This window comes from Rosa chinensis, chromosome 7, assembly GCF_002994745.2.
Source record: "Rosa chinensis cultivar Old Blush chromosome 7, RchiOBHm-V2, whole genome shotgun sequence".
NCBI classification, from domain to species: Eukaryota; Viridiplantae; Streptophyta; class Magnoliopsida; order Rosales; family Rosaceae; genus Rosa; species Rosa chinensis.
Window position 1 is genome coordinate 16,915,093 of NC_037094.1, and position 14,265 is coordinate 16,929,357.

The following is a 14,265-nucleotide window of genomic DNA, read 5'->3' on the forward strand; positions in this document are numbered from 1 at the left end:
GCAAAAAAGAGATGTGAAATACCAGGGTCAAATTGGGAAGCTTTGACAGGTTTCCATACATTTCTGTTGACTGCATCAGCAATTAAATGAGACAGCTTCTCAATGCGTAAAATAGGTAAGGAGAGACAGGTTCCCCTTGCCTGATTCCATTGGTAGGGGCAAACCTTTCAGTTAACTCACCATTGAAGCAGATTTGATAACTGACAATAGAAATAAGCGCAATCAAACTATGGGGGAGATCAATCTCCTGTAGTACATTCTCAATGAACTTCCAGTTAAGCGGGCCTTAGAGAGATCAATCTTCCAGGGTTCTTACGATCAAACCCTCTTTCCTACTCTCCTTCACCTCTTATGCTAAACTCCGAGGGCTCACATTGTTAATAAGATTAAAAATTGGCGTATCATGTTTTTAGAATAACATTAGGAGTTTATAATTTCATTTATCCAATCAATAAATTTTTTTTTTTTGAAAATATCAATACAAAATTGTGTATGTATTAAGAATGTTTTTAATATTAAAAGCACAAAATAAGTGTTTTAGATATGGCGTTTTATATTTCTGCATTGTGATTGATTGAGCAGAAATTCAAGCCACCCCACCCTACCAAAGACTTTCTCCATAAAGTGTGCATTCAACGAAGAAAAACAAGTTTCCAGAATAAGCAGAGAAATAATTAGGGATGCATTTATGCTGGGCATTTTTGTGGCAACATGTAACTCGTTTTCCTAACCATAAAAGCCATTCATTCTTTCATTTGGGGAATTGGGGCATATGTAAGAAGAAATTATGTGGATGTTGGGATGTGAATTAGATGTTGTGGGTTCTCTAAAATACAACATAAGAAGGGATGGAGATTTGCTCACCATCAACTTTATATATATGGTTAGATTGCCACGTGTAACAATCTAACTATAATTAACTACGTCTAACTCAATCAATTAAGTTTTTGCATAGAATAATTTCCACATTTAATATTATTAAAATCTTTCTATTTTATTTATTTTACTATTCATCTCCATCTTTCATCATTCATCCTTAATTATCAATCACGTGGTGTGGTGTGTTAGTCGAGTGATTTAATTTAGAACTCTCAGGTCTAGAGTTTGAATCTCAGCTCCACCCCGTGGTCAGCAGATTTGAGGGACCTATGTTGATTAAACACCAAGATTCATGCGTCTGCGGTGCAGTGATTAGTCCGGCTATGCTGGGATACACTGCATGAGTGTGTGTGGTTACGGGTCCAAACCTAAAAAAAAAAAAAAAAAAAAAAAAAAATCCTTAATTATCATAATTTTTTCTGGGTTTTCTCTTGGATTCGTTCTTCCCCCCTCCAAAACTCTAAAGGTCAAAGCCATGACTGTCGAATGAGAAAGCAAAAGAAGAATCGGAAAGCTTCTCAGGCCACTGCCAGGGACGTCAGCGACGGCGTCGATGTTAAGGAGAACAACGATGAACGATCCTCCACGGGTTGTTGGGAAGTTGAAATCGAATATATTCCGAAGAAACCCGAGCTAAATGAAGACATCATGGACAAGGAGTTCAGAAAAAAATTTAAAAAATTCACGTTCAAGAGTGCTGCGGGTGTTGTGGAGGAAGCCTCAAGGAAGAATGTTGATTCAACGAATTGCAGAATTGAAACAGATCTGCGCAAGGCCTGCAGTTGTTGAGGTGTGGGAATGTGGAATGCAACTGTTGATCCTAAATATCTTTTCTTTCTGAAATTGTATATTTTCTGGGATTTCTGGGTGTTGTGGTGTTGGAGAGATTAAGGTTTGGGGATTTGGTGCCCAAACGAGAAATAAGATGGATGAGAAAGTCTTAGATAGGGGCTGCCACGTGGTGGGGCAATGAGGCCCTCCAATCAGAAACCCAAAATATTTCTCCTTGTCCCGAAATTGTCCTTGTTTTTTAAAGTACAATACCCAAAACACCCCCCTGCTGAGCAGTGATTGGAGGGCCTCACTGCCCTACCACGTGGCACCCCTACCCAAGACTTTCTCAAGATGGATTAGAGATTGGCAGACGCAATTAATTGTAAAATAGACTTTTATTATTACATTTCTTGTGTGAGTTTGGCAAAAAAATTAACTATACACGTGTCCATATTTAGAGGGTGGTGACACCACCACCAACTGTTGGTGTTAAGAAAATTTGATTCCCACGTAAATCAGATTTTTGTGTCTAAACACGTGGCAAGTTTTCCTATAGTGGTGGTATCACCATCTAAGTAGAGGTGATGAGCAGATTTGAATTTGTAGCGTGTAGCGTGGAATAATCGAATTCCATAGCTAACCATCTCACGTCTTCCATCTCCATCTATAACATTCTCTATATAATTGATTAAGGTTCTAGTCCCATTTCTCATTGTTCTAATTCTCGATTGATCAATGGCGGAGATAGATCTAACGCCAAAGTTAGCAGCAGTAGAGTTCGAGGGAGATGGTGGAGGATATCACACATGGTCAGCTCCAGCACTTGGCAAGGCCAAAGTTGGTGCCGGCAAGCTTGTTTTAAAGCCGAGTGGTTTTGCTCTTCCTCACTATGCAGATTCTGCCAAACTGGGGTATGTTGTTCAATGTGAGGATGGAGTAATTGGGATGGTTTTACCCAACACATCAGAGGAGGTGGTGTTGAAGCTTAAGAAAGGAGATGTGATTCCGGTACCAGTCGGAGCAGTCTCCTGGTGGTTCAACAATGGCGACTCACCCGATGACCTTGTTATCATTTTCTTGGGCGATACTACAAAGGCCTACACTCCTGGTCGGTTTACTTACTTCTTCATGGCAGGAACTCAAAGTCTTCTCGGAGGTTTCTCGACTGACTTCATTAGCAAGTCATTCAATATCAGCAAAGATGAAGCTGATGAGGTCACCAAAAACCAGTCAGGGGTTTGGTAGTGAAGCTAGAACGTGGAATGACCATGCCTAAGCCCAACGAACTCTTCACCAAAAAACTTGTTCATCAACTCACTGTTAGTGCCACTTTGACTGAGAAGGGGTTTCATTTTCTTAACCAAGTTGGGTTAAGTGCCAACCTCTTAAAACTTGAACCCTAGCCTATGCAATTTCCTCTCCCACTTACACTACCGATTCTACGGTTCAAGTGATCTATGTTGTTGGAGGAGGCGGTCGAGTCCAAATAGCGGGTCTTAATGGCCAGCGTGTGTTGGATGCGGAAGTAACTGTGGGTCACTTGATCGTCGTGCCTAGGTTTTTCATGGTGGCGAAACTTGCTGGAGAAAAAGGAATGGAGTGTTTCTCTGTCATTACAAGTTCCCAGGCTGTCCTGGAAGACTTAACTGATAAGACATCAGTATTAAGGGCATTATCACCTGAGGTGTTACAAATATCCCTCAATATAAACCCACAGTTGCAGACTCTTCTCCAATCAAATATTAACTAGAGAAACAGTCGTTGATCCTTGACGATCAAAATCTCTTTAGCTGTTTACCTAGTTCCACATACATAGAATAAGTGGATGATCTGCATATATGATCCTAGAGAGGAAATTAGAATAAAACTCCTGCATATCTACAAAGAAGATTATTGTTTTCTTGTTCATTTACAATTATGTGATTTTCACAGTAATGGTCAATTTTTAAAGAATTTCATTGATTGAGGTTTTCATAATTGTGTGTAGTACTACTGTGTACCATAAAGGCATAAAGCTTGGGTTTTGAGCACATTTTTTGTTCATTAGCTTTCATCATGACTCTGCTTTTCTGAAATAACTGAATGATTGTAATTTCTGCATATTTCTGCTTCAGTATTTCCTCGACCAAAATAAGAACTGAGGCAAACATTGTGAAACACTAAAACCATATAGTCAATTAATCATGCTCTAAAAAAAAAAAATATATATATATATATATATATATATATATATATAGCTGCTGCGGTGCTTGATCAAGCAAAGTTTTCTTTTCATTGGTAATTTTGGAGAGACAGAGAAGGCATGCTGTGCTTGATTAGCTGCTCCTAGTGTTTGCTTTTTGGTTCTCACCATCAATGTTGAAGCTAGGTCTGGAATAGTAGGGTAGTTTGGTTTTTGGTGCTTAACAATAATCATATAGTTAAGCCCTGGATTCTTGTTATCCAAAGATATCACAGTGAAGTAATGTAGATGTGTAATGAAGTGTTTGAATAATGTGGCCTGGTTGGTGAGATTATCAGCAGGTTAGAGAAACAAAGCTTCTCTTTGAAAGGCTTGAAGTTTATCACTGTGGATTATCCTTTTGCTGAGAAGCATTATTGAAAACTTGTCAGCAAGGCCCGTTTTCAATGGATTGGTTGATTATATTGTTTCTAGTTCTGTTGTTGCTATGATCTATTAGTAGTAGTTCTGTCATGTGTGTCTATTGTGTATTTCTTTTTCAATTTTTTGGTATTGGGGCATTATTTGAAGTTTGAACCCTGTTCCAATTTCAGTTTCTTTCATTTACTTTTCCCAGTCATTGAATTTTATCAATCCCTACATCTCTTATATATCCCTGCATATGCTATATATGCTTGCCTGCTTGCAAATGTTTGTAAATACATTCTCATAATTTTTCAGAAATGCAATCCAATTTTTTTTTTTTTAATTGAAGAAATAACTTTATTGATAGCACTAAAGCAATGTGATTACAATCAAATTGCATGACATCACTAATGCAATCTGGGGTATTGGCAAGCCAAAAATTACTCTCAGCGGCCTCAAAGGTAGGGCTGTCAATGGGTCGTGTCGGGTCAAGGTATTTGTCGTGTCGCAAGATACAAACCCAAACCCAACCCATTTAATAATCGTGTCAAAAATCTAAACTCAAACCCAACCTATTTATTAAACGGGTTACCCGTTTCCAACCCGCTTAACCCATTTAACAAATAGGTCATGTCGTGTTAGACAAAATGACCCATTTAAGGGTTAACAATGCGACCCATTTAATTAAAAAAAATGCATAAATTGATTAAATTCACTAAAAACTCCACAAGACGAATAATATAAATAATTAAATCCAATAATTATAAAGCAAAATATTTCAAATTGTCTAATCCTATGATCAAATACTCCCAACGTCCAAAATTTCAAGAAGAAGTATAACATAATCGGGTTATACGGGTTCACTTCGTGTTGGCGGGTTGACCCGTGGCCGACCCATTTATTAAATGGGTCATGGCGGGTTGACCCACGGCTGACCCGCTTTTTAATCGTGCGGGTTCAACCCGCTTTATTTCGTGCGGGTTTCGAGTCATGTTATCGGGTCGTGTCGGAATTGACAGCCCTACTCAAAGGCCATACTAGCTAGTCTATGTGCTACTCCATTGCACGTTCTTGGAGCAAAACAGCATGTAACATTCTGTAAACTATGCATAGCTACCTTAATATCATCTATCAATCCTCCAGCTATAAGCTCATGATTGGTAATAGTTAAGTCATGTGTTGCTGCAAGGCAATCAGTCTCAATTACAACATTACTAACCTGCATGGAATGGAGGAGCTTGAGACCTTCTTTGATAGCTAATAACTCCGCATGCTTGGCAGAAGCAGCGTTGGATGCAGGGACAGCAAAAGCTGCTTGAAACTTCCCTGAGGCGTCTCTAAGTACACCACCCAGTCCCCCGTTTATTTGGTTTGGCAAGAAGCTGCCATCAGTATTCAACTTCCATCTACCATCAGAGGCTGGTTTCCATCTTTGCTTTTCACGCACAGTAGGCAATTTGTTAACATGACTGGCTTGTCTAAACTCTTCAAGACATGCCAGCGAGCTCAAAACAAGATCATTTGCAGTTTGACTCGTGCCATTCCACAACATGTTATTTCTATTTTTCCAGAGTGCCCACAACACCATTAAGAGTTGGACAAAAAGCTCTTGTTTGAGATGTATGGCCTGCTCAAGCATCCATTCTTTGAAGAGAATATTTGGTAATAAACTGCTGTATATCTTTTGTATATCATTCTTTGAAGCATCCATTCTTATCTTTTGTATATCATCTGTACCCAGTGGTTTATTCAGATGCTGTCTCTCCAGCCCCTTGCAGTGTTTTGCTCTACCCACACGTGGTAGTCCCACCTTTTCTCCAGCTAGATCTGTACTCCCCAGGGGGAGCAATACCGTTTGTTCCCCTTTCTTCTATCAGCCTTCCTCCACAATGCCTTCACACGACCACTTGGCCTCCAAGCTTGAAAACACCTATTGCCTGGACGATATTGAAAATGAGGTGTCGCTACTGGGTGCTTCGATTACAGATGTTGTCCCGAATATAGGGGGTGTTAAAGGCTCACTTCGTAGTTTGTGGAAAGAGGTTGGTGACCTCAAGATCGCCCATTTGCACCACAACATCTTCTCCATCAAGGTCTCATCCGAGGGAGCAAAAACTCTTCTAGAAGGAGGCCCCTGTTACGATCTCTGGGATCGTAGGCATGGAACGACATCGCAAAATGAAACAAAGAGAAATTCAAGAGAAAACTAAGAAAATAGAAATGCAGATTTTCCATTCCTCCCTTCTCTCTAAGATTACAGATGGATATATAGCAGTAGCAAAACATGTGTTGCACTGCGAGATGTGAACCTACCAAACATATTCTTGAAACGGTGCGCAGCACCCTATCGACAAAACGACATCACTTAACTAATTAAAACGGTGCGTATCCATTCTAACAACTCAAACCTGGAAACTAAATACTTGGATTCATAACAATCCATCCCCCTTAGCAAAACTTGACCTCAAGTTTCAAATATGGAGATATTGCAAGCACAGCCACAATAGTTCTATACCAAGCAGTAAGCACAAAGAGGAGATAAGTCTTCAACGCTGCATTATTGTATATGAGAAGTACCATTTTGGAAAATTGGAACTCAAAATACCACTTGCAAGCTAGCTTATCCACAAAATTGATCATCAATACCTGTTCATTCAGAATAACAAGTTGGTCAATAGCAGCAGGTCTGCACACATCACCACCAGCAATGCAAACAATGCAGAGAGAGTCATCCTTTAGCTTTGATGTTCAGATAACGTCAATGCACTTCGATTCACCATTAGTTAATAAGCAGACAACACAAATCAACCCAGCAACAATAATATTCAACATGCCAACACTAGTCACTTCAATGCTACCAGGCGCAGCAAGACAAAAGCCCCCAAGAACATCAATTGATAAGATGTGAGGTTTATCATCTGAACATGGATTAGAAGTGCACCATGCTAAAGGCTGATGACCACTAGAATCATGAACACCAATAATCCTGAATGTTTTTCTACTGCCAACACGGTACACTCGTGCTTAAAAACTTGCAGTTCTGCCAAAATGACTTTCTTCAGAATTATACGCATGTAATTGAATTGTTGGACCATTTTGTTATTGCAGTGATGAAGGGTAAGAAATGCGAGCGACCTTCTACTGATTCTCTTTGTACCTTGGCAAATGGATCTTTCATCATGAGCAGGGAGCCAATGATCCCCAATTATATCATGGAAATTCACAAAGGATACAATATCAACGAATTGCTCATTTAAAACTTGTAGACCATTTGAGCAAAGATGATAAACCAAATGATCAAGGACTATATACGTCCCAAAAGCTCTAAGAAGATTGTCCATTCCCTTGTATAACTCAGTAGCTTCATTTAATTGCAATTGAATAATTGCACTTGAAATAATAGCCTTGATATCTTCTGGATCAATATGATGCTGACTGAGGTCACCCGGTTTAGAAATGTATCCATGGGCTTGGCGAACATCTTCTGCAATTCGAGTATACAATAGTAAGAGGAAATCAATTTTGTTTTGAAATCTCCCACTATTGATAACCTTTTTATTTTTATCAGAGAGAATAGGCAAGTCAATATGAACTTGACAGATATGCACAGTGAGAGTAGGCAAGTCAATATGAACCTGAGCATACATTGAGTCGTATACAATATAATCTTCCAAGAGATTATCTATGAACAAGTTGCTTGCACCAGAATTGCCTTCTTCTAAAGCATTCATACCCTGATCCACAACTTTAGGAGACACTTCCTCACACTAGTACCTAAGAGTCTCTAAAGTGGCTTGCTTTACATAAAGCAATAACTGGTGCTTATTTGCCCATAGTGATCCAATCAGTCCTGGCCACTGTTTTTGAGATGCAACTCTCGCAATGACATGTGAAGTAGTTGAACAAGCATCTGCTATAAGGAAAGAGAAGGTCTATAAGAAGCACATTTTAATCTGGGCTTTCGTAGAAGGGTCTACTGCCAGCCATCTCTGATCAAGATCAGACTCCCTATCTTGTTCTTTAGCATCCAAAGCATTCTTAAATACCAGACCAGCTAGTTTTTGGCTCTCAACGGGTTTCTCTTCATTTGCCAGCTCTGTGGAAAGAGATAACAAAAACAAAGGAAGATCTTGCTCCTAAAATTGTTTCAAACTTTCTCCACTAAAGTACTCATTTGCAGCAATTAGTAAAGGTCTCAATCTCTCCAAACTGCCATCAAACATAATTTTCACAATTTTGTCCCTTTTCTCCAACTTATCAGCAAGAAACAAACTCATTTTCTCCAATTTGTTCTCAAGAGGTAAACAAGGAATATCACCATTCAACCAGTTGTACAGAGTGCCAGCAAGTGTAGGAACTTTCTTTTTGCAATCACAGAGTAATAAGCAACAAATAAGCCATGCCATTGACGTATATGTACTTGATTTTTCTCATCAGATTCCACTCCAAACAGCAACAAATAAGCCATTGACAGTAATATTTCCATCAATGACAAGGAAGTAACAATCTGTCTATCCCTTTCAAATCTACCAAGCAATGCCATATCAATTAAACTAGAATCATTAGCCAACCTAGCAGCAACTAGGAAACTATCAAGATTAGTTTCTCCAGTTGACCTGTTGTCAAACAATTTATCGGCATCCCCATCCGTTGTCTCAATCCTATCATCACAAGGCCAATTTTCTTCTTCAACTTTAGAGTTCAAGAAGCTATAATTATAGAGCTTAATCACATAGCACAACACCGCATAAAAAGCTGCTTGAAAGTATTGAGAGCCAGATATGATGGTACTGAATACCTGAGGGACTAAGGTTTTGATGCTGTAATGTTCATGCATGGTGGGCGCTAGCAATGCCTCTTCTTTAATGCACAGTCTGCCTCTTTCTTCTTCAGTAATTACTACATCTGAATCTGTCATAAACTGCCCCTCATCTCTCTGAGAATCATCACTATAACTCAAGGAATGGTCACCATAACTCTCTACATAACTCCCAAATATCATACTACAGTGACTATCAGAAAATTTCATTCCAGTAACACCTCCAGCAATATTTTTATCAACATTCAACACATGTTTTTCAGTCATACCAACAGCAATATTATCCTCAGTACTACTTCCAGATACCACAACAAAAATATCATTACTCAAATCCAGTATTCCCACGTCACCTTGGCATTGTGGCGTGGGAATACATCGTCGTTTCTGGCCTTGATGACCCAGAGAACGCACCTGTAGTACCTCTTGGACCTCGAGTACTTACCCAGATCAAGGAGCAGATCTGAGTTTCAGGTCTTTTTGGCAACTCTTGCTTTTGCACCCATGATGACTCTACATCTGAAACCCCGAAACGGCTTGCTATGGAGAGGAAGAGGTTTTGGATTAGTAAATTGGAGTTGGGGCACAAAGGTGGAGACTGAGGGTGACTGAAGGGTTGGAATTGAAGGAGTAGAATGGTAAACAGGTGGGGTACGCATGGTTTTGGTGGAGATGAAGTGTGAATTAACACTGCTAACGGATGGTTCATAGGAAATCGATGGGTAGATCCAGGGATTTGGGTTAGAATAAGGTGAATGGTAAGTATGGGTTGATGGAAATTGATGAGGGAAAACATACCTATTAATGATTATTTGGGAAGGTGATGGTGAGTAACTCGGTTGGAATGGAAGTGAAGGAGGAGGTGGGTAGCTCGGTTGCAATGGAAAATGGGGAGGAGGTGGTGGGTAGCTAGGGCTACCGTGAGGGTGAGACGAATGTGTGAGATAACAAGCGCCAGAGATCCCACCACCGTGCACCTCGGACGCACCTGAAACAGGCCCAGTTGCGGGCTATGATACCAGTTGTTATGATCCCCAGGATCGTAGGCATGGAACGACATCACAAAATGAAACAAAGAGAAATTCTAGAGAAAACTAAGAAAATAGAAATGCAGATTTTTCATTCATCCCTTCTCTCCAAGATTACAGATGGATATATAGCAGTAGCAAAACACGTGTTGCACTGCGAGATGTGAACCTACCTAACATATTCTTGAAACGGTGCGCGGCACCCTATCGACAAAACGACATCACTTAACTAATTAAAATGGTGCGTATCCATTCTAACAACTCAAACCTAGAAACTAAATACTTGGATTCATAACAGCCCCTGGCATGTAAATAACATGCATTTCAATGTAGTCAGGTGGCTCCCTAACTTGACCATCAATGATGTTCATTTCCACAAAGTCTGGTATTGAGTCCAGATCTCTAGCTTAACTTATGAGAAGATGAATCCCAAAAATGCTATGGTGATTGGGTCAGAGATTGGAACTGTCTTGGATCTAGAGGACCCAGATAAGGTGGATGCAACTTTAAGAGGGTATCTGCGAGTAAAGGTCATTTTAGACTCCAGAAATCCTCTTCCCACTGGCTTCTGGCTACCTCTGAATGATTATATAAAGACTAGAGTTGATTATGCTTATGAAGGTTTGTGTGACTTTTGTTACAAATGCGGAAGGCTAGGGCACCACTTGGATGCCTGCAAGAATTTCCGTCTTATCAACCCAGATGAGGAAGAGCACGAAAACGTTTGGTATGGGCCTTGGATGAAGAGGAAATCATTCAGTGTGAAACACCAGTCATTGTTGGAACGTCTGGCTAGGGTGAACCGGAGGAAACCTAAAACTAGAAGAGTGACCATACCAGATCGTTGCTCCCCTTATGCTTCACAGGCTGGCCCTAATCACCGGCCCAGATACCAGCATATTGAGTTGTTGCTGACAGGCATGGATGTGATGCAACCTCTGGTCACCGAACCAGATGATGTTGACTCCTCAGGAGGTAATTTAGACTTTCAAATCAATCCGGTGAGGGCTCAAAACCCAAACCTTCCTCTGCTGGATGACATGCATGCAAATTACCCTCCAAGGCTACAGGTAAACCCCTTCCCTAGCCCCCATTGGCTGAAATTAGTGGTCAGACTAGTTTGACTCATGAAAATTGGACCAAGAGAGTTGACAGCTTAAAAACTATTGTACTATTGTCCCCCACTCCAACCCATTGCCTTGAGATTAGTAACTGGCCCATTCCACCCTTTAACCCTCATTTATCAGACCCAATTTCAGAAGCTAACAATGATTTGGCTAGGGGCAGGCTTAAACCACCGTCACCAAAGAAAAGAAAAAAAAACAATGCTCAACACTTCCCAAATTCCACCACCACTAAAGATAACAATCCACCTCAAACTAGACAGAGGACTCAGAGTATTAGAACCAACTCTCACTCTCTCTCCCTTAACCTCCCAAACCATCCCCAAGATTCAAACAATAAACACCACTTATCCACATGCCTTGGCTCGACTCTAACTCTGGGACACCAAAAAATTATTTCTTCCTCTTCCTTGGAGATCCCACTCGATTCGCAGCCAGAATCCTCTAGAGGGAGGGGTCGTCCGAGGGGTAAAGAACGTGGTTCTAGAAAAGATAGAGCTGGCTTTGATCCCCCAATCATCAAGAGAGGTCTTTATGAGCTGAGAAGCAGCTCAAGCAAGAGAAAGTTTGATTTTCTGCCCAACTCTGTTCGTGAAATTGGGGAATTCCAAGAAATAAGGGTGGAAATTTTGGATGATTCTTCTGAGGCAGGTTGTGCGATTCTACAACTTTAAATGATCTCCAGGGCGGTGGTGGCTGGCCAACAGCCACATCGCATCAATGAGTCAAATAATTTCTTGGAACTATCAGGGTCTGGGACTAGCCTTGACAGTTCAAAAGCTTGGGGAGCTTATCCGCTCCCATTCTCCCTCAGTGGTCTTTCTCAACGAGACCAAGCAGTCAAAATTCAGAGTTAATAATTTGAGGCAACAATTGAAGTTTTATAAAGGTGTAACCTTTAAGCCAACATCCAATTCAGCGGGTGGCCTTGCCCTTTGGTGGTGCCCCGATGTTCATGTGGAAATCATCTCAAAGGGTAAGCACCTTATTGATAAAAATACTTCTTTTTCAAGTCTTAAGGCTACTGTCAGATTCTCTTTCATCTATGTCCCCAGTTCCCATGATGAAAAGCTTTCCTTCTGGTCTTCACTGGGTCGAATGTTGTCTCCCTCTAATGATCCTTGGATTTGTGTTGGTGACTTTAATGAGCTAATTTCCATTTATGAGAAGGAGAGAGGTGTTCCCTGGCATTGGAACAGACCTAAATTCTTGAAAAACTTCATGGATCAAAATGCCTTTTTTGATTTGGGATTTGCTGGACCCAAGTTCACTTGGGAAAATAAGAGGGAAGAGGTAAGTGAGGTCATCCTTGAAAGACTGGACAGAGTTATTGGAAATGGGTGCTCCTTGTGCCTTTGGCCGGATTCTGTAGTTAAACATGAGCCTTGAGTTGGGTCTGATCATTGCCCCATTGTCTTCTATACTCATCCCAGTATTCCTAAAGGGCCTAGACCTTTCAGATTTGAAGCGAGCTGGGCGGAGCATCCAGAGTGTGAGAACATAGTTGGGTCCTGCTGGCTCTACAACAATATCTCCGACCCCATTGTGATTTGGGAGTCCAACCTCAACTCTTGCAAAAAGCTTCTTTTGAAAAGGAGTAAAGAGTACCTTCCAAATAACAGAGTAGCCATTGAGGCATTAAACGCGGAGTTACTGTCTCTTCATGATGCCCAACCTTCTGCCCAGTCGAGAATGAGGGAGAATTTATTTCTTAAGGAACTGAGTGAGGTTTGGAAAAGGGAAGAGGCCTTTTGGAAGCAGAGGTCTAGAATTTGTTGGCTCCGTGATGGGGATCGCAACACAAAGTTCTTTTATCTATCTACGATCTTCCGAAAACAGAGGAATAGAATCAGCAGTCTCTGCTTAGGGAATGATGTTTGGATCAATGATGACAGCTAAGTTAGGGGCGCTTTCACAAATTACTTTAAAACTCTGTACTCCTCCAATGGAATAAGGGATTGGGGAACCACTTTAGTTAATGTGAACTGTCTAGTTACACTAGCTCAGAACTCTTGCCTCACGAGCCCCTTCACAGTGGAGGAAATAGCCAAGGCAGTCAAGTAGCTGGGTACTCTGAAAGCCCCTGGACCGAACGGTTTCCCTGGCTTGTTCTACCATAAGTTCTGGTCTATTATGCAGGAGAACATCAACATTGCTATAAGTGGTTTCTACAATGGGGAAGTTTCAATTAAAAGCATCAGCAAGACAAATATTGTCTTAATTCCCAAAGTTCCCAGTCCAGATTCAGTCAGTCAGTATAGACCCATCAGCCTCTGCAACAATTCCATTAATATTATTTCCAAACTCTTGGCCAATCGAATTAAACCACTGCTTCCTCAGCTTATTTCTGAACATCAAAACGTCTTCGTTCCAGGGAGACAGATACAAGATAATCTCATCCTAGCGCACAAAGCCTGTTACTATTTGAAGTTGAAAAAATCCAAATAGGACCATGAGGTGGCCTTGAAGCTTGACATGAACAAGGCGTATGACAGGGTTGAGTGGGATTTCTTGGAGGCCACACTCCTCAAGTTTGGTTTTGAGAGCCGTTGGGTCAATCTGATCATGAACTTGGTATCTTCTGTTTCTTTTTCAATCATGATCAACGGGAAACAAGGAGATTCTTTTTGCCCTTCAAGAGGCCTAAGGCAGGGTGACCCCCTCTCTCCCTATCTCTTTCTACTAGTTGGTGAAGTTTTGTCAAGGAATATCTCAGTAGCTACTCACACAAAGTAATTATAGTGCTTGAAACTCAGTGCAGAATGCCCGTGGCTATCTCATTTTCTTTTTGCTGATGACGCTCTCTTTTTCGTGAAATCTACCAATGCAAACTGCAGAATTTTAAGTAAGATAATTGCTGATTATTGCCAAGCTTCAAGACAGGTTATGAACTTTGATAAGTCCTCCCTCTACTTCTCGGTGAATACACCTTTGGAGACTCAAGCTGAAATTGCAAACACCCTAAATGTGCCAATCTCTTAGGAACCCGACACTTATCTTGGCTTACCTACGCACTGGGGTAACTCAAAGAGAAAAGCCTTATCCTACATAAGAGAA

At 40.8% G+C, this 14,265-nt stretch overlaps 1 protein-coding gene across 1 annotated transcript; it reads left to right on the forward strand.

Annotated features, from left to right (window-relative positions):
• The first annotated feature begins 2,388 nt into the window (after positions 1 to 2,388).
• LOC112177502 (legumin type B) lies at positions 2,389 to 2,898 on the forward strand. The gene has a single exon (XM_024315795.1). It carries the CDS (start codon positions 2,389 to 2,391, stop codon positions 2,896 to 2,898), a length of 510 nt encoding a protein of 169 aa, XP_024171563.1.
• Positions 2,899 to 14,265: the final 11,367 nt, after the last annotated feature.

Excerpts from the sequence above, each read along its gene's own strand:
- LOC112177502 (XM_024315795.1), top strand. The coding sequence starts at position 2,389 with ATGGCGGAGATAGATCTAACGCCAAAGTTAGCAGCAGTAGAGTTCGAG.